We start from the raw sequence: 23,705 nt of genomic DNA on the forward strand, positions 1-23,705 counted from the left end.
TCTGCATGAATGGTTACTCACTTTAAAAAACTTTATTCAATACAAGGCTAGAAGTATCACAGGAGTTTGAGTAGCAGAGGAAGGAATAGAGGTTCTTTTATAAAAAGAGATGGGTATTTTATTTCTTCATCCAGAGAGCTTAGTATGTGCCAATATTGAGCATTTGGAGCACTTGAAGCATTCAGAAAAGATACACTGCTGAAATACTTCTCACTTATGGTCACTAAAAAACAGGTAACATTGTATTCAAAATTAGAGCTTATCTTGCTGCTGGAACCATACTTCAGGCTCACACACATCTACATTCCCTACCATTTCTTTCCAATTCCTGACAGCTATGCAGTGGTTTTAACACCATTTACTTTGACATAATGCAATTTGGCATTTGGCCTTAAATGTTTTTTTGCCTTTCAGTGAAGCCTCAGGTTCTTCCTGTGCACTGTCTGAACATTACACCTGCTTCAACAGCTCAGGTCTTACCAGACTGATACAGATGTTTAAAGCAACACTGCAGGTGCAGCTGAGTAGAGCTGAACTCTAATTCCATAAACCACTATTGAATCCAAAGTGCTTTGTAAATGCAGTAGTGTTATTCATCAGTCTGACCACTGGGCAGATTTCCTTTGTAGCTTTAAAATCAGATCATTCCATAGTCTTTGCTCTGGATCTGAAAAGAGAAGCCTCAAAGAGGAAACAACCCCCCTTGAGGAGGAATATTTCTACTGTCTTCTTCCAAAACACACATCAAACATGCAAACCTAAAAATAGTGTGTTCTAAACATGGTGGCCATTCCTTAATAATAATAATAATTTATCAAACTAGTTCATCATTTAAACCCTCAAGAAAAAAATAAATATGTAATAACTAAGTAGAGTTTGGCATAAAGCTTAAGAGAAAAAGAATTTGACATTTGAACATGTTCTGCTCTACCCTGAAATATGTCAAACAGCAAAAGCTCTGAGTTATAGAGTTCATTGCTGAAATGTATAGAGTCTGGCCAGATACGTCTGGCATTCATGTGCTCTCTATTACTAGTGAGAGGGTTTACAGATCCCTGAGCATTTATTTAAAATGTACTTCAGTGAACATTTCTGCCAATTACAGCTTCAGGGTAATATAACTTCTGCTTTGTGCAGAAGGCTGGAGGCAAGACAGGTAGATTGATATTTCACTTAAAGGTCATTTCTATCCCTCAAAATACGAATTGTAAATATTTCTTCTTGATTTTTTTTTTTTTTTAATTCAGAGTCAGAATCTGAAATCCACACATCTGAACTGGAACACCCAAGATTATTAGGCTTTGTGTGAACTGTGATAAGCTACATTCTACCTTGCTGGCCAGGTTCCTTGGTTAGAAATTATGTACTAGGCATACTTTTGATGAAAAAAGTAGATCCTTGGTGACTCACAGTCAGAGTGCATTCTGAGAACCAAGTTTTAGATAGACTTAGCTTTGAGTAGGATGGAGCATCATGTGCCACAGCTATAATATCTGTAAGGAATCCCACTGGTATTTCAAAGCTAAGACACTAAACTGATTTTTAATTCCAAATAGTCTCAACAAACAGCAGGGGGGAGAACAATGACATTTTGAACACATAGAAAAAGATTCTGTAGAAGCCAGATATGCTACAGAAAGCATGTTGAATTACCTGGGGGAAATGGCTAGAACTGCATGGGGCTTTCCTGGTGGTTTCTGCTTATGACACAAGCTTAAATCACTGCACTGAATACCGTGAGAAGGAGGCTCACTGGTACACTAAGCAAATGCACTGAACTACTGCAGCTGGAGACTTACATTTCCTTCTCCTCATGCAGTCTTGATGCCTCCTTCTGAAGCATCTCTAACTGTTGTTGAGCCAGGCTTAGTTCGTGAGACGTTCTTTCCAGATCTTTCAACAGCTCCTGGTTAGTCAGCTTCAGCTTGGTGTTCTCTACTTTGGTTTGTTCTTTGCCACTGAGGAGTTCTGTACACTGATGCTCTAGCTGGGGTGGAAGAAAAGAGAGCAGAAAGTATTATAACTAACCAAGGCATCTTGGTTTTGAGGCTTCCAATTCAAATCTTAGAGGTTAGTTAAACAAGGAAGCAATTTCTATCAAAGCCAAAATATGAATAAAGCACATATGGTGCTCTTCCATTGCTCTTTGTACAGACATAATTATGTTACACAAAAACAAAGCCATTCCACTCTATGACTGAATTTCATCCAGTTCAGAAATGCACCGGGACAAACTATAAGAAAAGGTGCTACAGATTAGCAGCACTTAGTTGCTATTTTAGCAAGTGCTATTTTAGACTATTTCCCACAAAGGCAAGGCCTACACAGAGTGATTCAGAGGTCTGTCTAAAAACTGAATTAGAGCTTTTTTATTCACTTTTATATTCACTCTCCAAAGTACATCAAAGGAAAGATACACCTTCCCTCTGAAACAGGTAACAGCAGATGACAGTGGTCTCTGGTATATAAAGAAGTTCTACCTGCTTCTCCCTGGCTAACTGAGCAAATTTAGATGGCCGAGCAAAAGTTTGTATTAGGGAAGACACTGTTGACCTAAAAATATAAAAGCTTTATTTTATTTTATTTATGCTCTTCAAGGGATATAAAATGTACTAGGAGCACTACAATGATACCATCTCAATCTTCCAGATCTGAGACACAACACTGCTACAACTCTAATCTTCCCATCCCAACAAGCAGAGCTCACTCAACCGAAATCTGTCCTCAATCAGCTCTGCCAGTCTGTTCCCCCTCCACAGTGCTGCTGTTTCTAGTCTTGGTTTTGAAAAAGGCCCAAGTTAAAAACAAAAGCAGAAAATACTTTCTAGCTGGGATTGTGAGAAGTCAGGAACAAGAGTAGAGTGGGAGCACTTAGCAGCAGCAGAAGCATAACATATCTGCTGAACTGTGTCCTCAGCAGGCTCAGAGTTCACATGGAACACTGACTGGCTGGGCATCGCACTACTGCTGAGCAATGTTGGTTTACATGGATAGATTACTTCAGTTCCTGAATATTGTTTCTACTCTGTGACAGAATAAACTTATCTATTCTAAGTAAAAGACCAGATGCTTCAGGTACTAGAAGACAAGACTTTCTTATCCAGACGAGAGGCTCTGGGAGAAGTGAAAAGCGACTGTAAAAAGATGAACTTTCAAAAATCTTATGAGCTACAAATTGCAGGCAGAAATCCCACTTGCAGTATACTATGGCAATCTGAAAACTAGTGCAGAGACTGTGCTGGAAATGTAACTGCAACGGTAGTCAACAACACCCCCCAGAATCATATATACTGATGTTAGAAAATACTTGCTATAAATCTTGGTGCTTACTCTTGTCAAAAAAACAATAAAATTGTAATTTATAAACCCCAGGACACAACAAGAGGAGAAAGGGTTATGTAACAGCAATACAGAGCTCCTTTCTTTAACTATACCCACACAATCCTTTGAGGGATGTCAAACACTATTTTTAAAGCATTAATCTAAAAACCTCCCAATACAGTGAAATAGCTCATCAGGTGAGCTAGCACAGACACAGTAGCCAATGGTGCCTATTCTTTTTTTTTTTTTTTTGACAAAAACAGGAGAAAAACTCACAAGTTTGAGTAAAGAACTGGGATTGTCCAATACAAAGAAGCTGCTGTTGAGGACAGCTATTGCTGTCCCTGAAAGACACATACACTAAACACTCTCCATGTATTCCCTTGTTCTTAGCCCAGCATCCTTTTCAAAGTTTTTCTCTTCCCTCCCCACCCCTCCTTTACTTCAGGTGCATGTGAAAGGTGAAACATTTATAATGTTACAAGGCTGAGGATTATTTTGTTCTTTATGCTTTTGTTAACAATCTAATCACTTGATTTGCCTTTTTTGAGTGCTACTGATCCATGTTCTCCTGGATCTCATTCAGAATCCCAGGATCATGCTCTTCAGTGGCTGTCATCAGCACAGTACCCATCATTTTATGTTAGAAGCCCAGTAACTTTCCTGCATTTTACCTGGTCCAAACTTACTTCCATCCCCTCATACAAGATTATGTGCCCTATATGTTATGCTGGACATCCCCTGTCCCCAGTGCCTCCTTCTGAGCCATTCCATCACACATCCCTTGAGGAACAAGGGATGAGAATACCTTGTGTATTAACTAAGCCATATATAGTGCAAACTGACAATTCAACATCATGGCAGTCAGCAAAAAGCCCTGGACAAAGAATCCTGGCCAGTCAACATGGAATCAGACCCATATTCCAGTCAAGCCAGGCAGGAGACCCTCATAAGGGAGAATCCCTCACACTGTGTCAGCAAAAACAACACCTGAAGTCATCTGGTTTGGAAGTTCCCTTTCACATTTTTGATAATTTCCAACACAGGAATAATTACATTGTATTAAAAAAAAAAAAAAAAAAAAAAAGAACTTATTAACAAAGTTTGGAAAAAAGCATTTGTATTACTTACAAGAGGTTCTCTCATACAATCAAGCATGGAAGTTTTAATGCAATCAAGTTACTATTACTATCTGCAAGAACAGATTTAATTATCAAAGTATATTTTCATGCCAGAGGAGGCAAAAGTGACAGCGATCTCTCAATAAGGCAAGCCTTAGACAGCACACATGGATATCCAGGTGAATGAGAAGTAATGCCAGAAAATGAGTGGGAGTACTACAAAACCAGATCTGAATAAAGATGAATGTCACTTTCAGAGAAGTTCATTAGAAATTAGAAAAACATATGTAGAAAACACTGCCAATAACTACACTGATTAGTGCATTCAGATCAACAGGTTAGGTTTATAAACCAGAGACAAAAAAAACCCCAAACCATCAAATACTGCATATCAGATTGACAATGGGCCAATCAACTGGCTGAATGAAAAAAGTTTCAATTGTTCTGATGGTTCTCATCATGAAAAATTTTTTCTTGTGTCCAATCAAAGTCTCCCAGGGACCCACCACCCATCTTTTCCATGTGATTCCATGTAAAAAGGGAATGTCCACCTTTTTTGTAGCCCCCCTTTAAATATTGGAACACAGTCTCCTCCAAGTCTTCTTTTCTCAAAGCTGAACAAACCCAGTTCTCTCAGCTCTTCCCCACATGTCAGGCTTCCCAGTCCTTTCATCAACTTTGTGACCCTTCCCTGGAACCTCTCCAGCCTGCCCACATCTATTTTGCATAGCTGGGACCAAAACTGAACATGGTATTACAGGTGTGATCTGACAAGCGCTGAATAGAGTAGAATAATTCCTGCTGGTTGATACAGCCCAGCATCTTGGTTGCCTTTCTCTGCTGCAGCAGCACACAGTTCACTCATATTGAGCTTGATGTCCACCAGGAGCCCTAGGTCCCTTTCCATAGAACTGCACCCCAGACAGTTAGATCCTAGCCTGTTCTGCACTCCTGGATTAAATTTTATTTTCCCAGGTATTTCCACTTGTGTTTGTTGAACTTAAGATTCTTTTTAGCCCATTCCTGCAGCCTATGCACGTCTTCCTGAAGGTTGGCTCTCTCTTCCAAAGTGTCCGCTTCCCCACTCAGTTTGGTATTATCAGCAAACTTTGTCAGGGTACACTTTATGTCATAATCCAGATCACTTCAGAAAATATTAAGCAGCCTTGGGCCCAGTATCAATCCCTGCTGGACTCCACTTGTACCAGGTTGCCAGTGTGAAAAGGAGCTATTTACCATCACCCCTCAATACCTCCTGTCAGCCAGTTCCCCACCCACCGCATGGAACACTTGCCCAGATCATAACACATTCTCCAGGAGAATGCTTATCAAAAAACCCCTTAAGAATGCTTATCAAAAAAACCCCTTTTGATAAGGGAAACCTTATCAAGAGCCTTGGAGAAATCCAGGTAGTGTCCACTGATCGCTCCACATCAGCTGAGCAGGTTACTTTGTCGTAGAAGGCAAACAGGTTTTTCAAGCATGATTTCCCCTTGGTAAATCCATGCTGGCTTTTACCAATCATGTGCTTCATTTGACTTGTGACAGCCCCTCAGGATAGCCCTAACTTGCATGATTACAGTAAGCTAGAGATTTGTCTCTCCTCTTACTCAAGTACAATTCTACAATTCCCATCAGCTTCAGCAGTACCTAGATTCATTCCTCAGAGGAATGAATCTAAAGAGGACCTAAATACTACATACAACTAGGAAACAGCCCTCAAACTCCTTTTTCCTCTTCCTTCCCTTCCCCTCCTCTGCTTCTCAGGATTGGCACTCGCAAGCACTGCTGCTAGGAAAAATTTTTGTATATATTTTATGATCATATTCTACAGATGGAATTAGGTTTACAGCATTCCATTTCAGCCCCTTAAATCCCTTTCCCTATTGCTAGTCTTTCCTGCACTGACCTTGAAGACACTTTACAGGAAGTTCACACATACAGAAATACTCTGCTTCCCCAAGCAGGCCATGCATTTTAAGAAGTAAAACACATCAGGTTTTAATATGGGAATTTGACAAGCTGTTACCACGCAAGCGAACCATGCACTGCCATAAAACTGTTATCACAGAGATATATCAGGAGCAGTTTGTTCAGGAGGAAGCACTTCAAGTTCATAGTGCTGAATAGTCCAAAACAAGTAAATGAGTGGCTGGTACAAGTTTGGAGCAAAGGTATACACTGGAAGACAAACCATTGCTTTCTGCTCTTGAGCTGCCTGGGTATTAAGCCAGTTCCTAGCACATTGAAGACAGTGAAATTCTGCTACATTTTCATAAAATTAACCTTCTACCTGGAGAGAATAAATAAATAAATAAAAATAATATAATAAATAATATAATATAAATATAAAATATAAATATATAATATAAATATAAAATATAAATATAATATAAAAGTAATATAATAAATAATAAAAATAAAAAAAAACATTTTTTTCATTATATCACATAAAAGGACAATTATTGTAGAAATCGAGGGCAACATTTTTCCTAAACACATGACACATAAGCACCAGAGGGGTGACAGTTTGGCAGAACCACATTACACCAACTTGGAGTTTTGGGACCTGAAATAGGATCTAAATAAAATCACATGAACAAATAAGAGTTATCTGTATTTTAACTCTGAAGGACATCAGTTAGTACCCTGTTCTGTTTTTGAACCAATTGTTCCAGTTCTTGTTCCTTTGACAGCAGCTTGCACTCCAGCTCCTTACTATAGGACTGAAACCTCTCTGTGTCCTGCAAAATTGAAAGAGGAAATGGATTAACAGAACAGAACAATTGCATCAGCAGAAGAAGAAAAAGAATCAGTCAAGAAAAGAACATTTAGGCTTTCCACAGTGAAAATAATGAGATATGGGTAGAACTCAGTTTAGGGATGGTATCACTCACGAATCAAGATTCTGAGCTTTTGTAAACTGGTGTAGCCCAGCAACTCCAAAGACTGCAGTTGCTACGGAATGTGCTGATTGCACATGAGTAGGCATCCAGTCTACAAAAGCAGACAGAAGTCTTCTATCTTAGGTGTGAGCCTCAGGAGCTTAGCCAATCTAAATCAGTGAAGCCAGAACGTATCCTCTCATTTCCAGCCACACATACCCTTATGCTCCTATACACTAGCATTGATGTTCATCGATTGCAGCAGTGAGCTGCTTCTGAGAGCTAAACAAACTGGAAAAAACCCCAGCAACAGAGTGGATAGATTCCTGCACATTTGCTTTCCTTAACTAGACACTGCTGGCATGGAGAAGTGATGAGAATGCACCTGTGGAAACAACCTGGACAAATGTATTATGGAGTCTTAGGGAGTCATACTGTAACGAGATATCGGGTCTGACATGGGAAATACAGGATACAGTACAGCAGCACAGATTGAAGGTAAAAAGAAACAATACCTGCCATGTTTAAAATCCATCTCTAACAACAATTTGTCACAGATGTTCCACTGATATAAAAAAAGTGATTGGGGCTTTCACTTTGCAATTACATCAACCTGTCCAGTATCCAAAAATCTTGCAATCACTAGGAATTCACAGTCATATATGGAATTACTCCTTCAGACACTCCCCAGCTGAGACAAATTGTCAGACCTCCTCTGAGTAAAGTCAGGTTCCAGCAGTATGTATCAGCTGAGAATCTGTCCTATTCCTCCACAATAGGCTCCTACTCCCCAAGATCCTCAGGAAAATGCTTCTAAACAAAAATAAAAAAATCCCTCAATACACCAGTGGTTCTTACATGCATTTCCCTTTCAGCAGTACATGTAATGTAGTAATCAAATGCATAATAATTGGTTTCTTCTGTGGAAGAATATATATCCAAGTGAGAAAGACAGAGTAACTGCCCCTTTTATATAACCTTCAGTCAGCAGGGTACTAAGTATTGTAAATAGCTACAATTTGTACTTATTTGCATCTTACCAATTCCTTTAAATGTATTCTTCAAGAGCTGCTCTTCATTCAAGCTATAATAATTTCCCCTTTATATGGCATCAATGCATCTCTCCAGGCTGTAAAGTCTTTGTAAGACTTTGCATTAGAGAAAGAATTTAACAGCCAGATCCCCCCAGATCCCAAATTAGTCATGCCAAGAAACAATACTTCTTGAGTGTCTGGCAACCCTTAGTGTGAATGCTGACTACACTGTAAATAGCTTGAGTGGGAAGCTTTAATGGAAAAGCCTGAAAGAAATGGCTTTACCTCAAATATACAACTAATTAGGAGATCAAACAATCACTGCTTACAGAAAAGTCTTTGTTGTTTTAGGAGTTTCAATACCACTTCAGTTGTGGGGTATTAAAAGCATATGAACTATTTTTTTCCACAAAACTGCTGTCAGGCAAAGTTGCAAATACATTTTATCCTTCAGCTGATACACAAGCTTTATATAAAAGGTTAATCTCACCCACCACTAAAAACTGCTCTCAGCTAGGATTGCTAAAAACTTGAAAATTTGAGTCAGGTTCATTACTGTGTGAGGTAAGTAAAAAGAATGATTCCTTAGATAGCTGATAAAAGCATCTTTTTTTTTTTATAGTCAGGAAAAAAAAAATACTTGATATATTTAGGGGAAAAAAATGAAGTTTTAGATATCATATTTGATTGAAAATGGAGACAATAACCACTATTTTGGCAACATTTTGTTACGTGTTGCTGAAACTCTATATTGCTTTCATTTATAAGGCTAATGCCAAGACAACAAAAAGGCATGAGCCAGTAGCTCATGATGGATAGTCCCAGGCCACCCAGAGGAGCTGAGGAACTTCCAGCATTTCAATACTCAAAATTTAACTGGACATGTCCCTGAGCAACCTGATCTAGTTTTAAAGTTAGGATTTCCACAGGCACCTTCCCACCCATGACTCTAAAATTACTCTTTCCTGAAGCATACTGGAAGTTCTTGTTAGTTTCCTTGTTTTGCCAAAAAAAAAAAAAAGTAGGACAGAAAAATCCAAAGAAAAGACTACAAATGCAGTGGAGGAGATTAAAATAAGTCTTTGCAAGAAAAGGGAATTCACTTTCCGGTGTTCTGGAGGCACCATGGTAGTGACAAGAGTCTGACTTATTTTTTATTTTTCAAATATCTGTGGTGGTTTCATAAGTTGAATAACTTATCATCTCTTGAATCATCTCTTGTTGCTCTTCAGTGAGATCTTATCTCCTCCCAAAAAGCAGAGACTATAGAATTCAACAGGTTTGGTGCTGCTCTGAGCAACCTCCAAGAGCATTTCTCCTAAACTGTAACCAGAAGTTGAACCTATAGCAGCACTAGTAATAAAATGTTTGTAATTTAACTGATTTCCAAAAGAATGCCAGCTGCTACTGTATGCCAACCACTGAGTGCAGGACATCAGTGTTCCTCTCATCAAACAAGTCATTTAGTTTGAAGCTGCAGAGACTAGATTAGTACAAAAGTAGCTATGAAGGAAAAAAAGTTTTTTTCTTATTCTGTTGTAAAACGCATTTTGTGGGCTTTGACACCCAGAATGAGTCTGAAACCACTGAAAGGGGAACCAGAATCCAGGCCCACAATAACAAAGATACACTCACTTTCAACAGAAACTGCTCTTTCTCCTTTTTGATTTGCTGTTCCATTTCCTCATAGAGGTGTTGAATTTCTTCATCATAAGCAGCAATTTTCCTAACAAGAGATAAAAGTACAGTGACTGAGTCTTAGTAGCATTACTTCAAATCATGGTTCACATTGTGAACTGAGCTCCACATTTCTGCCTTAACACAGGACTCTAACAAATGTTCTAGTGTCAAGGAAATAGGAATTTTTGTGCAGCAAAGTTCACAGATTAATTTTTTTTTCTCTTGTGGAAGGAAAGTTTCAACAGTTGAAAAGCTCACATAAAGCTACACATCTGATGTTTCCATATAAAGCACCTGTTTGTTATGCAGTTATAATGACTACTAAATCTTACATATAAGGAAGAGACAATACTAAGAATATCAGAGCCTAAGTTTGCCAATTAAAAGTACTTTCACTGTAACTTCATTTCTTTTTACTCTGGAAGTGCATTATTCCCCACTCAAGAGCACCGAATGAGGTACTTCTATCATGTCTAAGATATATTAGCTAGAAGAGAATTCTTGAAAGACTTTCTTGAAAGCTGCCTTACTGCCTCTCTGACAGCTTTGCCGGAACAAATTTTAAAAGCCCAGATGAGGAATAGAAATTAATATGCTGTGCACAAGTATATGTGACTGTAGGAAAAAAAGAAGTACCAACAAAGTTCACTTTTTTTCCAGGAGAATTTTGCAATTAATATCACTGCAGTTTGATACATGAAGGATTCTATTCTATTCTATTGTCATTAACCCAGAAACTGAAAAGCAAAAATCACGTTGTATCAAACTAAGGGGACATCCTAGAAAGATTATTAATAGACATTAATAGGGTCTTTATATGACATTACTGTATTTTCCCCCATATTCTTCCTGCCATAGATGTTCCTTGAGCCATCTGCATAATACATCTGTTACAAGTAAAGTACATAATCTCCATGGGTATTCACATCAGTAAGAGCAAGACAAAAAATATACAGTTGAAAAAAAAAAAACCAACATTAATTTTGTAATCAGGGTATCTCTTTTTTTTTTTTTTTCTCAATGCTCCACAATTTCTATGTTTTCACTTATTGAAGGCTTGGTTCTCTTCTCAGTTAGAGCAAAGCAAATTGGAAAGGCACTCCAAGAGACTTACCTAAGCTAAAAAGAATGAGCAAAACCAGAAACAAGTCTTTCCTTCCCCCTTTCAAACAACAGAACACTTGACACTGCCTGCTTGCATTTTCAGGTAAAAAATCTGAGGGGAGACATTTTTTCAGGATTTGCAGTAGCAATAAACAAATGTCAAACCATACGAATTTGAGGAAAACTATGGCTGTCACTTGAACTTTTTAAAACTCTGACCAGGTGAGAAAAGCAGCCCAGACAAGGGTCTCTTCATTTGACTGCAATACTTCAAATAGAGAGTGCCAGAAAATCCAGAAGCCCTTTTTGCTGCCCTTATAGTATAAAGATGGGTTGTGTTCTGATCTTAAATTTTATTTTCTTCAAAATACAAAAATCCTTCATGAGAAATTAGCACTCATCAATGAAATAAAATTAAAACAAATTCATAAAGAAATAAAAGTTACTTAAAAAGGTGTGACAGAGATGCTAAGATCATATACCTACTGTATTCATGCAGTACAATGTCACTTTGACCAGGGTTAGATTGACTATGTACTGAAAAACCCTGTAACTTTGCACAGGCAGAACACACTGCACAGCAGTCGGTGTTTCCATGGGAATCATAAAGACTTTCTTTGCTTCTGTGTGACAGGGAGAATAACTTTAATCCCATATTATTAAGCTGCTGATTTAGTTATTTCTTTCCTCTTATGTGTTTGGAAGCAAAGGATATGGCAGCATCATCAAGATTACACCCAGGAGGCACTGCTGGATGTAGGAATCTTTTTAGTTGGTCTGGCACATGAGCACATGCCATTTCTGCAGGCTGAATACTCCCTAAGCATTTTATTTATACCATTCTTAACTCTGATCAAATTAAACAGAAAGGGAAATTAATATCCTGTTACAATCAAAAGCTTAACACAATAATAAGTAATATAACTAACCAGAAGCAGAAAAATAATCCAATACATTAGCTGGCAAATATTCACCACATATAATCACGGGGGAAAACCTGAAGCCATAAGGGTATATCATTGTTACGTAAAAAATGCAGCAAGTTTTGATTAAAATCTCTGTTCCCTGGGATCATCCCATCTAGTTTTACTTAACAAATTATTGTGTAGCTTCAGTAATATTTGATAATGTGATCTTTTTCCAGTAATGCTGTGGAACAAACAGATGGAGACAAAAGGAGATGGAACGTAACATGAGTTCACGAAGTTCAGATGAGAAGAGTTCAAGATCAACAGACTCACAAGGGTTTAAATTCCACTCGTTCATGTACCTGAAATGTGAATTGTTCTTTCTCCTCAAAAAAAAAAAAACTACAGAGATTTGTGCACACTGTGCACTAATGTTCTGAGCTGCTGATTCTCCTCTTCCACAAAGATTGACTCTGACACTGTCCCATGCTAAGCCCATGAGAAGACAGTTCATCCTGCCACTTCCCCTTTATACTTTTGTTTATCTTCTCAGTTTAGAACTGGTTTGAAACACAGCACACGTTTATACTCGTTTTTCTTTCAAATGCAAAGCACAGCAGCAGACAGAGCTAATGGCAGTTGAAGATTTTATCTTCAACTATATAAGAAGAAAAAGCTCTTTCTCATCTCTTTTCAGCTTAATTCCTATCAGACTTACTAAATGCCCCTTGGTTCTACTGTCAGGGATTTGAAGAATAACAAGGTCTGTCATATCCCACTCCAGCCTTAGCCTCCTTATTCAAGAGATCCGACCTTTTAAAAATAGCTCTCTCAGAATAGCTGTTCTATTCCTTTAACCGCTGAATTGCCATTCTCTGTACTTTTCTTCATCCCACTATATTCTTCTTGTGTTGCAGAGACCAAAACTTCACACAGTACTAAAATTCCATGAAGTGGTAAAAACATGCTTTGTCACGTGCTCAGTACCCTCCCTGATAATGCACAGAAGTTTAGTGGGGTCTTTGGGCTGCCACTGCACTGTGAACTGATGATTTCAGGAAGTTCTCTGTGCTCTCTCTGGAATTATAACTGCCCATCATGTAAGCATGACTTTATTTTATCTTCCTTACAGTCATCTACTGCTTTTTTGCTCATTTAATACATCACCATATTATTTAAAACCCACTAAGTTTAGGAAGCCATCTAATTTTAAATTAGCACTTCAAAATAAATATGAATACCAGAAAATCAAGCAGAACTAACTTATCCTGGAAAATAAAAAATTATATCCAAAGAATTGCATTCTGTTTAGATTTAAAAATCACAATTTATTTTTCTTTCAAGATTAGCCTGCACTGTCTCCCATGTGTGGTGTATTTGCATGTTTGGTATTGAGAATATACATTCAGCCTCACTACTGCCCAGACCTACAAACAGGACAGCATCAGAGTACTGTATGTATTGGACCAGAACAGGAGGAAATCCCTGAGTCTCTTAGACCATGGGACTCGAGTTCAGGAATGAAAATATGCCTGTGAGAAAGCTCCAGAAGAAAAGACAAAAAACAGATAGAGAAGAATGTCATGGATTGACAGCATAGATTGTCATGGCGCACAAATCCCAGCGCAGGCACATGAACCTTCTCAGGGCACCCAGGATAGGAAAAAAAGGACCAGCTTAAGACAAAAGCACAGCCTACATCCAGGAAAGGGGACAAAAGACTGAAAGTAGACTGCCTTATTGCCTAATGACTCACGGAGGTGAGTCAGAAAGGAAAGACAAAAGATCACATTATTCAAATTCACTTTCCAAAGGCTATTATTGTCACCAATCAAGAACAACCCAGAAGACATTATAAGACCTCAATAACCAGCATCCCTTATTTTCTGTGACCCCACAGTAAATGCCTGCCAGTCTACCCAGATACATGCATGTTAGTGTTAATAAGTGAGTATTAAAAAAAATAATTTTCCCTTTATGTGGTCTTGTCTTAAGCTTTGCTGTTATTTGTACATGGTTTAAAAGAAAAGAAGTTTTTCATCCCCACTGTTACTAAAGACAACATTACTACTCTGACTCCTTCCAGCTATTGACTACAAACAAAACAACAATCTATTTGCTGAAATTAGAGGTGTTGTCGGGATCAACAAAAAGAAAAAATTAGCTAAAACCTGTTTTTACTACAAAAATATAAAAATGCAATGCATTTTTAAGGTAGAGATCTCACATCAGCCAGAAAAGATAATGCTAATGCATTCTCTGTGCACCTCTGTGCTGATCACAGCTATTAAACAGAACAAATTTATTAATTCAGTTCCAAAAAAACCACTCTCAAAAATCCCAAACAAAACCACAAAACAAACCCCTCATCACACATGGCAGTTACTAATCTCTAGTCTAAAAGAGACAGCAAAAGCCACTGTATGCTGTTTCCATCTGACTAGTTGTCTGAAGGCTAAAACTACACTTGTACACTTAGATAAAAATGCTACTATCAATATAAACCAATTGTCTTTAATGACCATATAGTTTTAGGTCTTTTTCTTCTTAATATGCCTTGTCACATTCTCAGAATAGCCAAGAGAGTGCTGAACAAATGAAATGAATGTTCAACAATATATTCTGTAAGAATCTGAAATTCAGAAGTGACACTTCACAATAAAAATACACTGGAACTTCAAACATAACCATAATTTTGCATTCTGTTTCGATTTAGCATAACCTTTTTCCCCCTCGGTAGCTACATATTAAAGGGTTATCTATTAACTTTTAATTCTTATATATTTATATATGCATTTTATATATTTGTTTATATATATATAGATGTTTACATATAAAACAAATACATATTATTTACTATATTCCATAGGCTTGCTTTATAGATATATATTTGTAAACTTACATTTTCACTAATATCAGTACTTTGTGCTGCTTTAACATCTTAAACCTCTTATGTCTCTGGCCAGTTAATCCAGATTTATAGCTTTTCTGCACGCAGGGTTTTCAAAGCACACGGACAATTTACCAGATTTACTGGTAAATCTGACTGTCCTCTGGAATCAAACTGATTAACTAGATTGGAATTGCTTAATAGTGTCTTAAAACTTCAATGCAATAATAGACATCTGCAAAAGAATTTCAGTCAATAAAATCTGTTAACAGGAAGAGAAAAGCTAATTTCATCCAATCCTGCAATATGAATAATTTTACCAGTACTCTTCATGACTAATAAAATATTACATAATGGGAACTCTTGTCCTCCATTCTCCACTGAAATACCTTGTTTACTTCAGAAGATCAAACAGTAAGTAAGATAGTTGTAAAACTACACAAACAGTCTGACAAAGAGAAGTACTAACTTTTTTAGAGCGCATTCCAACTCATTCTTCTCATTATCTGCTTCTTGGAGCTGGGAGAAAATTCTGACCAGGAGCTCTTCAAAATTGGAAAGTAAATGAGGTTCATCTTTTCTTAGCTGCAACCAAAGTTGCTTCACATCACTCTCACTGAAAGTAGAGATCATAAAGGATTCATTAAGAGAGAACATTTCTCCGGCTGCAATAAATGTTCATGGCATCCTAGTAGATGGAGGCTTAAGGGCATCACTAGTCAGAATACAAAACTTATTATAAACAAGGGCTACTTGCCAGACTTTAAAAGGATGAAGTGGATGGGAAATGATGGAAATTGCATTTATTCAAAAAAATGCATCATAATGTATGGCCATTCACAGCTGCAGAGTATCACAGGAGCTGCTTGTTTAGTGGGTGCCCTGCCAGACACTTCCTCTGAACAGGAATGGATAAGAAAGGAGAAAGATGAGATACAATGAAGTAAGAGGCTCTCACGAATCTACGGCAAAGGGGGCAGCGCAAAAGTGAATCAAAACCCCTTCCTCATAAGTTACTTAGACACGATAAGAAATTGTGTTTGTACTGACTTCTTTCATTTTCAACACATTTTGATTCTACCGTGAGTCTGCTACAAAAGTCAGAATAAAACATCTTGAAATTTCAATTAAAAGATTTACCAAGATAATGTTTTGTTTCCAAATATTTTCAGCAGATGCTGGAAAAAAGATGCTCTACTGTGAATGACAGCGGGTTTTCTAATACTTTGCCTATATTCTTCTGAACAACTTCTTTTGTTTGTTTATTCTTGACTCACTCTCTGTCACGTGCACTGTAAGCCTGAACCTAGCCAGCAAAGAGTGCTATATTTAAAGGACAAATTGAGGATAAGGATAGAAAAAGTGGGTGATGAAAACCTCTTCCAAATGAAAGCCTTTCAGGATGACTGACAACCAACTGTTACCCGTAACAGGCAATCAGGTGAAGCAAAAGAAAGACTGAGGAGCACTTTAATTTCATGGTAAGAATCACTGATGTATATCTTAAATATTCCTACCATCTGTGCAGATTCTCTCCCATTTTTGCTCCATGCTTTTTTTTTTTTTTTTTTTTTTTCTAGAGCATTCCTTGTGATTGAATAAAGAATGTCAGGCCTACACAGAAAAAAATCCTAGTGCAGGTTTTATGTTCCATGTTTCAGAGTGAGCCATCCTGGCCCTGGAAGAGATAGTGTTATCAGAACAATCACAACGTGTAATTATGCATGAAGGGGAGACAAGGCAGAAAAACAGGAGGAAACCTCCTTTCCTATGGTTAACTGGTGTACTTTAAACACAGGCCTTGCCAAAAAAAAAACAGTCATCATGCATTGTTTGATTGAAAATCAGTGGCATCTGTGGATTATATGCTAATTATATTCAAAACACATGACACATAAAGTGGTATAGCTTTCATATGGCAGCAAAATAAGTTTCATATGCTTGGAATACAATAGTTTTACTCTTGGAAATTTTGGTTAAATGGTATCTGACAACCAAGAAAATTAATTTTTTTAACAATCACTGTGTTACTGAGCAGTCTTAGTTCTCATTATTTACCTTGGATTTAACTAAAATCAAACACAGAGATTAATTATAAAAAAAATCATACGATCGATTACTATTGCTGCAAAGACTCACTCATTCAAAACCTTTTTAGCTCCAAGCCGATCCATCAGATTGGAGAATTGGAATTCTTCATCCTCATCATCACCCATGGTCTCTTTGCATATAATTGGGCAGGCTGTTTCACCTTCTGATTGCTGCATCATGTCATTTTTCAAAGCAATCTGCTCCAAAAGAAATTGGCCTAAGAATTAGAAATTACACACATTAGCATTTTCAGAACTCAGCTATAAGAAGCAATGTAATACTAAGCATACTAAAGATCAAATTTTACAGCAAGTATAATTTGTGAGGGAAACACCTACACTTGTTTACAGGCAGAGTATAATGAAATAACAAAAGGATGAGGCATGGCAAGAGGATCTCTTGAGTTCTGTGGCTGACTTTGTGCCCAATTTAATGTCTAACCTTCAGTAAATAACTCACCTCAAAATTCAAAAACCTAATGAAAAAATTCGTATCTCCATACAAAAAAAAGAAAACATAAATTGTAGTAACAAGCACTTCATAAATTCGTGGCCACATTTCTTGATAAGTTAAAATAGATGTTTGGAATCTAAAATAACCACAGCATCGCTACTGATAAAATGTACATCAAATTAAATTTAACATTCTTTTTAATGCATGACCAAAGGCACATTTCAAATTCCTATATAAATTGCATACAGAAAAAGCTACATTTTATTAACAGTAGTTGTACAGTGAGGATGCAGAAGTGAAACTGCCACATGAATAATCAATACACTTGTGCTCGGTTGAGGCAGACCAGATACATTCCATCAAGTTCTAAATGTGCCAGCTATTTTATTTGAATATTTGTAAGTCAAAATTTTTAAAGAATCTAGGCAAAGGGGACATGCAGAGGATTTTTGTTATGTCCTAAACACCAGTACAGAAGTTACCACAGACACAAGGAAACAGAAATATGGTGTGGTTTTATGGTCTTATTAACACCATCTTGCATTTTTTCTCATAGCACCCAGCACAGAATGTTGACAACAGAATAGAATATGTTGCAAAGAAAGGCTACAGTAAATTTCAGATTTATCACTGCTTACACAAATATGAACAGGATTCTCCCATAATAATTGGTGCAGTACAAGTTTTATCCAGACACTACTCTGCTTTCTCCACACTCTACCTTTCTATAGCAGCCTATACCTAGTAGAGCTTCTGCTTCTACTAGGAATACCAACATCATCACCTAGCCAAATATATGACTACCTAGCCTGGAAAACACCTGTGAATGCTGTGTAGAAGGTTAAAATGTACCATGCTTTACACTGTCTGTCCTTATGTCTTTTGCCAATCCTATACACATGTGCTGTGACCATGTCCTTTGTGTGCTTGTGAGTGTCCACGTGTGGGTGCCTCTGGGATACACGTTTATCTTCACTGCCAGCTGAACCTGTGAACAGGAGAGCAGTGGCCACATCCACCTTGTTCTCCGGACTGGGCTCCAGCAGTTGGGCAGAAGTAATCTCCAGGATCTGGAGCTGCTGTAGATGGGAGCCACTTACAACCTCACTTAATAAACAGTTTTGGTTTTGCAGGGAATACTTATGAAAATAATCTTCATTTAACCTAAGAAATATGTATAATTTACTTGTGAAAAGTAAAGCAGTAATCAGTTATTTCATTTTTTAATAATGGCAATTTTGAGATTAAACCATACTCTATTAGGATACTTGATCTAGCTCTACAATGGAAGAGGTGGATTAAGAGAATTAAGATTTCAAACAACTGGTGATTTGAAAGCAAAAATGAAGGTCCTATTTCCTGGACCTAATATTGTATTATATAATATTATATAAATACTATAAATAAATAGTATAAATATATAGTATTTAAATTGAGATTTATTGTTTCAATTCCCGCATAGAAGACGCTTCATTTTCTAGAGCAAATGCTAAAATTTAAGCACAAAATTGATTTTGCATAAACAACTGAACACAGTCTCCCTAACACTGTCATCTTATCTGGAATGTCACAGCTGGGGAGAAAACAACCCTGTGACAAACACAGAGAACATGACAGTAAGAGTGCTGTTGCAAAACAGGCAATTACAAAGAACTTATCAGCTCCTATTATGCAGTAATAAGTGCCTCATCCTGTTTTGTTTTGAAATAAATTAACATTACTTGAAGAATTAATTTGTTGTAGAAAGCATCTCCACAGCTGTAAGGACAGTGGTATTAACACATTTTTAACATTGTCTTACAATAATCTTAGAGATAATCTTAATTATCTTTCAGGTCTTACTACCTGATTGAAATAAAACACAAGATTTCCCCCCTCCCGCTCCCCCATCAAGGTAAACCTTCAAAAATATTGCACATAGATCTACTCCACAGCTTAAAACAGTTGCAATTCAGATGATTATATCATTTGTCTCATATTATGTCATGGCCTGCCATTGTACACATGAGAGAAAGACCCTGGAACCCTTTGTTTATTTATTCACACTATCTGACCACTTCATCATTTGCTACATATATCTGCTATATCTAGGGAATAGTCTGGCTCCCCGTGTGCATTATTAAGTGTACTATTAAAACAAAATGCTTCTTTACTGAAGAACATGAATAAAGCTCAGTACAGGAGACATGCTTTCCAAAACTCACTGAGTCCTGTGATGAACTCCTTTGGGGTAAGTGAGCCATTGCCATCAGCATCCAATGTGACAAAAACTTTTTCAAGCTCTTCCAGGCTAAGAGGTAACTCAGGATGCAGTCTCTGAAATGAAAAAACATACAGCAACTTCATCCATTACTACAGAATAAGAGGAACACTAGATTCTACAGAATACCGATAATACAGAAGGATAGGTCCTTTGTTTCCCCGAGTGTAAATCCAAACACATTACAGAGTAAAGATCAACTGAGGGACATTTGCTTTAATAACTTCTTTATTAGCCTTTATGAATCCATTATGACAAGGCAGTGAGAACCAGCTCCCTGTGACAGAAATTCCAGTCACAAAGGGAAGAGGAGACTCAGCATCCTGGTGAAATGCCTTGATTTATCAAGCTACTGGACAAACTTGGCAGCAGAACTGTATGCCTAGTTCCTTCCACATCATGAGGTCAAGGAAGAGACTCTCCAGATGACTACATTATAGAGGATATACTGTCCTAACTAAAGCTGCTTCAAAATATGTAATTTTGAAAGTAACTACATAAACAAACAAATAAATAAAACAAAGTTAAGAAAGCTGCATGGTCCAAAGACCAAGGACCTTCTGATCCTGTACCGAGTTAAATGTAGTTTATGACTGTCTACTTCTGAAATGCAGCATGCTTACACCAAAGACATAACTTTATGAAACCATCTCCACAAAGTCACATTTTTTCCCTGATAATCTAAAGACAGGCATAAAAGAAAAAAGAAAAAAATCTGTAAAACTGATCCTAATGAGTTTACACCAATTCTTTTGACAGTGTAGACAGATTTCCCAGAAATAAGAGGAACTAGAATGGCAAACAACTAAAACAGCAAGGATCTCCAGTGGGAGCAAGTAATAGGAAGATTAAAAAAACAGCTTAAAAAGCAGTATACACATCAGTGAAGTCCTCTACTTTATTAGTTAAGCTTTTAATCCCCCCTCGAACTGCTGTTGTATATAAAACAGACTAAAATTGCAAGCTAGTCAGTTGATAAAGTTTATCAGATTAAAACCCTTGAACTGTTCCACTGTGGGGAAGCAATTTAGGGCCAAAGAAAGTTTCTCCTTTAATCCAGGTACAATAGAAAAGACTATTCAATATACTAAGCCATATAGGAAAGAAAAGAATTGGCTGAGTACATTAACCAGGATTTCCCTGGCTGCAATGAAGGCTGCAATGGACTGTATGAGCTGAAGGAAGAGCAGTAAAGGAATTCCAAGGTGGTCTTGAGAAATTAAATCAACAGTTTCTAAACCACAGAACTGTCTGAAACAGTCACAAAGAGATTTCTGAGCAGGATTGTGTATTGCTGCCTGCTTCCATAAAAACAAAGAAAATTTATTTCATCAGCAATATATCTGGTCACCAGTTTCTTACTTAAACACAGCCATCTTCCCAAAGTTTTGGATTTTAATCTCTTAGGTCTAAAGGGAAACTTCTAAAAATGAGCTTCCATTTTAAGTTTTACAGCCTACACGCACTGATGAGGGAGGAGGTGCTTCAGACAAATTACTCTTTTTACACTTAGAAAAACAGAAACTGTGCCCCCACTACTTCTTTTGCTGAAGAAGTACTTGAGAGCTGGTTGTCCTTCTCTGACCATGCCATCAGCACAGACCCACTTGCTATTCCAGTACAATGGCTTGTGGATCTTTCTGCAAACCTGACCGGCAAATACACACTTCTCCAAATACAGCTGGAGTGCCCTAATGCAGCACTCAGATTCTGATGTGAATTACACTAATTTTACAATAGAAAACACCACAATTACATCTATTTTCTTGGGAAAGTATATGAAAATAATAGATTTTGAGGAATGTTCCATTAAATTCCCTGTGGATAATTTACAGACTTTGAGGAACTGAAGCAATGGCCACTCTTACCATGGTTACTAACACTGAATCAATGTTTTCCCAACATCTTGTTTTTATTCTTAATTAAATAATTAAATTTTTGCTGTTGTTAGGAAAAGGAAATGTTCTTGGTCTCATAATTGTGTTTTTGTTTATTTGCTCATTTCAGGTTACTGTAAAATCCTTTAAATATGAGGCTCTTGAAAACTTTAGAAAAAAAAAAAATAAAACATTCAGAGATATCACTGGAACTTCAAAAGAAACTATCTGCATTGCCACCAAATGTCCTCCAGGTTTTCATGACATCTACATTTTAATTATCTGAAAATACCAAGCTTTTACTCTGCTAAATAAAAAGACAGAGATCAAATAGCTAAGAGCAAGATCTGAACTCAGTTCTGCTATATACACTTTACAACACTAATTCTCTTTATTCATTACAACCTCAAGGCCCAAAGGATGAAGTTGTGGTTTCAAGTCTCAGGTAGAATATGCTTTCTTGAAATTTCAGAAAACCTCGAGTTTGTTTGAAAGTTGAGTATATTTGCTATTTTGAAACGGAAGGAAAAAATTAAAAAAAATATCAGTATTAACATACGCTCACAATAAATAGTAAGATATAATCAGGGAGAAGTAAATCTTTAGTATAATTACTATATTATAGACACATTAGAAAACTTTGCAAAATTTAGTCCATTGAAATTAAGTGGATATCAGATACTCAACACTCTGTTGAAAATCACACTTGTATCACAAGACTAAAGACTGAAAAGATTAATGTCAGCATCCTGTATTGGAAGTAAAGCTTCATTAATAGTAAGCAGTACAGAACTACCTAACGGCACAATGCAAATGTGATGAACAATTAGTACTTTTTAAAGAAAAATTTATTTACTTTATTGATTTACATCTTTTCTGTAGGGAGTAAACACCATGAAAAGTACAGGAAATAAAAGCAGGCATAAAGAAACATCACCTCAAGTGCCCTGAGCACCTTTATTTTTGCATTTAAATGAACTTGCATACACTTACATACATACTGAAGTTGTCAGACATAGTAAACAAGCACTCATGATGAAATAGAAGAGATGTACTTCATCTGTTCTTTGCAATCCTTTTTCTACTGCATCTTTAGAACCTGAAGTATAACTTTATCAGGCCTCCAAGCATAAAACCCAGAATCAAACAGAAATGAACAATTTCACATTCCTTGAGAAAACAGGTATTAAAAGTATTTATACACATATATGAGTCTTCCACTAGGTAAAAATATATGCCATCCAGTTTTTGGAAAGACAATAAAATTATAATCTATTAAATTCTCCGTGGGTCTGGTTTCACCAAAAATTACCATTGGCAATATATTTGTTTCTGTTCAGTTACTTCAATGAGATAATGTAGATTTGTAAAGCCTACAGCACAGCAAGAATCTCTTTTTTTGACTTTGGATAATTAACAAAGGTCATCTGAAAACTTAGCAACACAAAACTCCACAGAAACCAAAGAAACCTCTTGAAAGCTGATAATCTGAGCAGTTTACTTAGATTTTTTCCTTTTTTTTTTTTTAACTAAAGTTTTTGCTCTTCCAACATAGATAGTTAAAATTGTTTCCTATATACAGACACAACTTTGTTTCTGAGGACATGGAAGGTTTCTAAATTTTACATTACTTGCTTTCTTCAATAGTTGTTTGCAAGTAATTCATTTTGTTCCCAATCCTCAATTCTATTTTATCTGTAAGTACTGAAGTAGAAATGGATTAACACAATTAAATTATGATTTGCACGTCACTCGTGAGTATATACTTGTTTTCTGCCACATACTGATTCAAATCATCTTATCAGTTCTGCAGTACGCACCCAATCACATTTTCAAAAGATTTTGTTATATATAGTTGCTTTTTTTGTCAACATTTTCAGCAAATCTGATTTTGGATCCTGAAACAAATTAAACACAAAGAGCTAAGATTACTGCAAGTACTGAATTATGCTAAAAATACTATTCCTCTATACTTCCTACATTTCTATGTGATCCAGCTGAGAGTTCACCATAGTCGAGCAGTGAAACCAAAGTGAAAGACTTTATTTACACAATTTTACTGAAAATATAGAAGGATAAAA

At 36.8% G+C, this 23,705-nt stretch overlaps 1 protein-coding gene across 1 annotated transcript in view; it reads right to left on the reverse strand.

Moving 5' to 3' along the window:
* The window catches only part of CRACR2A (calcium release activated channel regulator 2A), a 72,240-nt gene that overhangs the window by 37,134 nt on the left and 11,401 nt on the right, over positions 1-23,705 (reverse strand). Inside the window, exons 3-8 of the mRNA XM_050333543.1 lie at positions 19,692-19,803; positions 17,083-17,251; positions 15,413-15,559; positions 9,997-10,087; positions 7,091-7,186; positions 1,800-1,987 (exon numbers count right to left, since the gene is read on the reverse strand). Coding sequence (XP_050189500.1) covers positions 1,800-1,987; positions 7,091-7,186; positions 9,997-10,087; positions 15,413-15,559; positions 17,083-17,251; positions 19,692-19,803 — 803 coding nt within the window. The remainder of the gene's footprint in view (positions 1-1,799; positions 1,988-7,090; positions 7,187-9,996; positions 10,088-15,412; positions 15,560-17,082; positions 17,252-19,691; positions 19,804-23,705) is intronic.

Source organism: Myiozetetes cayanensis, unplaced genomic scaffold (assembly GCF_022539395.1).
Source record: "Myiozetetes cayanensis isolate MyiCay16 unplaced genomic scaffold, myiCay2020 scf5-8, whole genome shotgun sequence".
NCBI classification, from domain to species: Eukaryota; Metazoa; Chordata; class Aves; order Passeriformes; family Tyrannidae; genus Myiozetetes; species Myiozetetes cayanensis.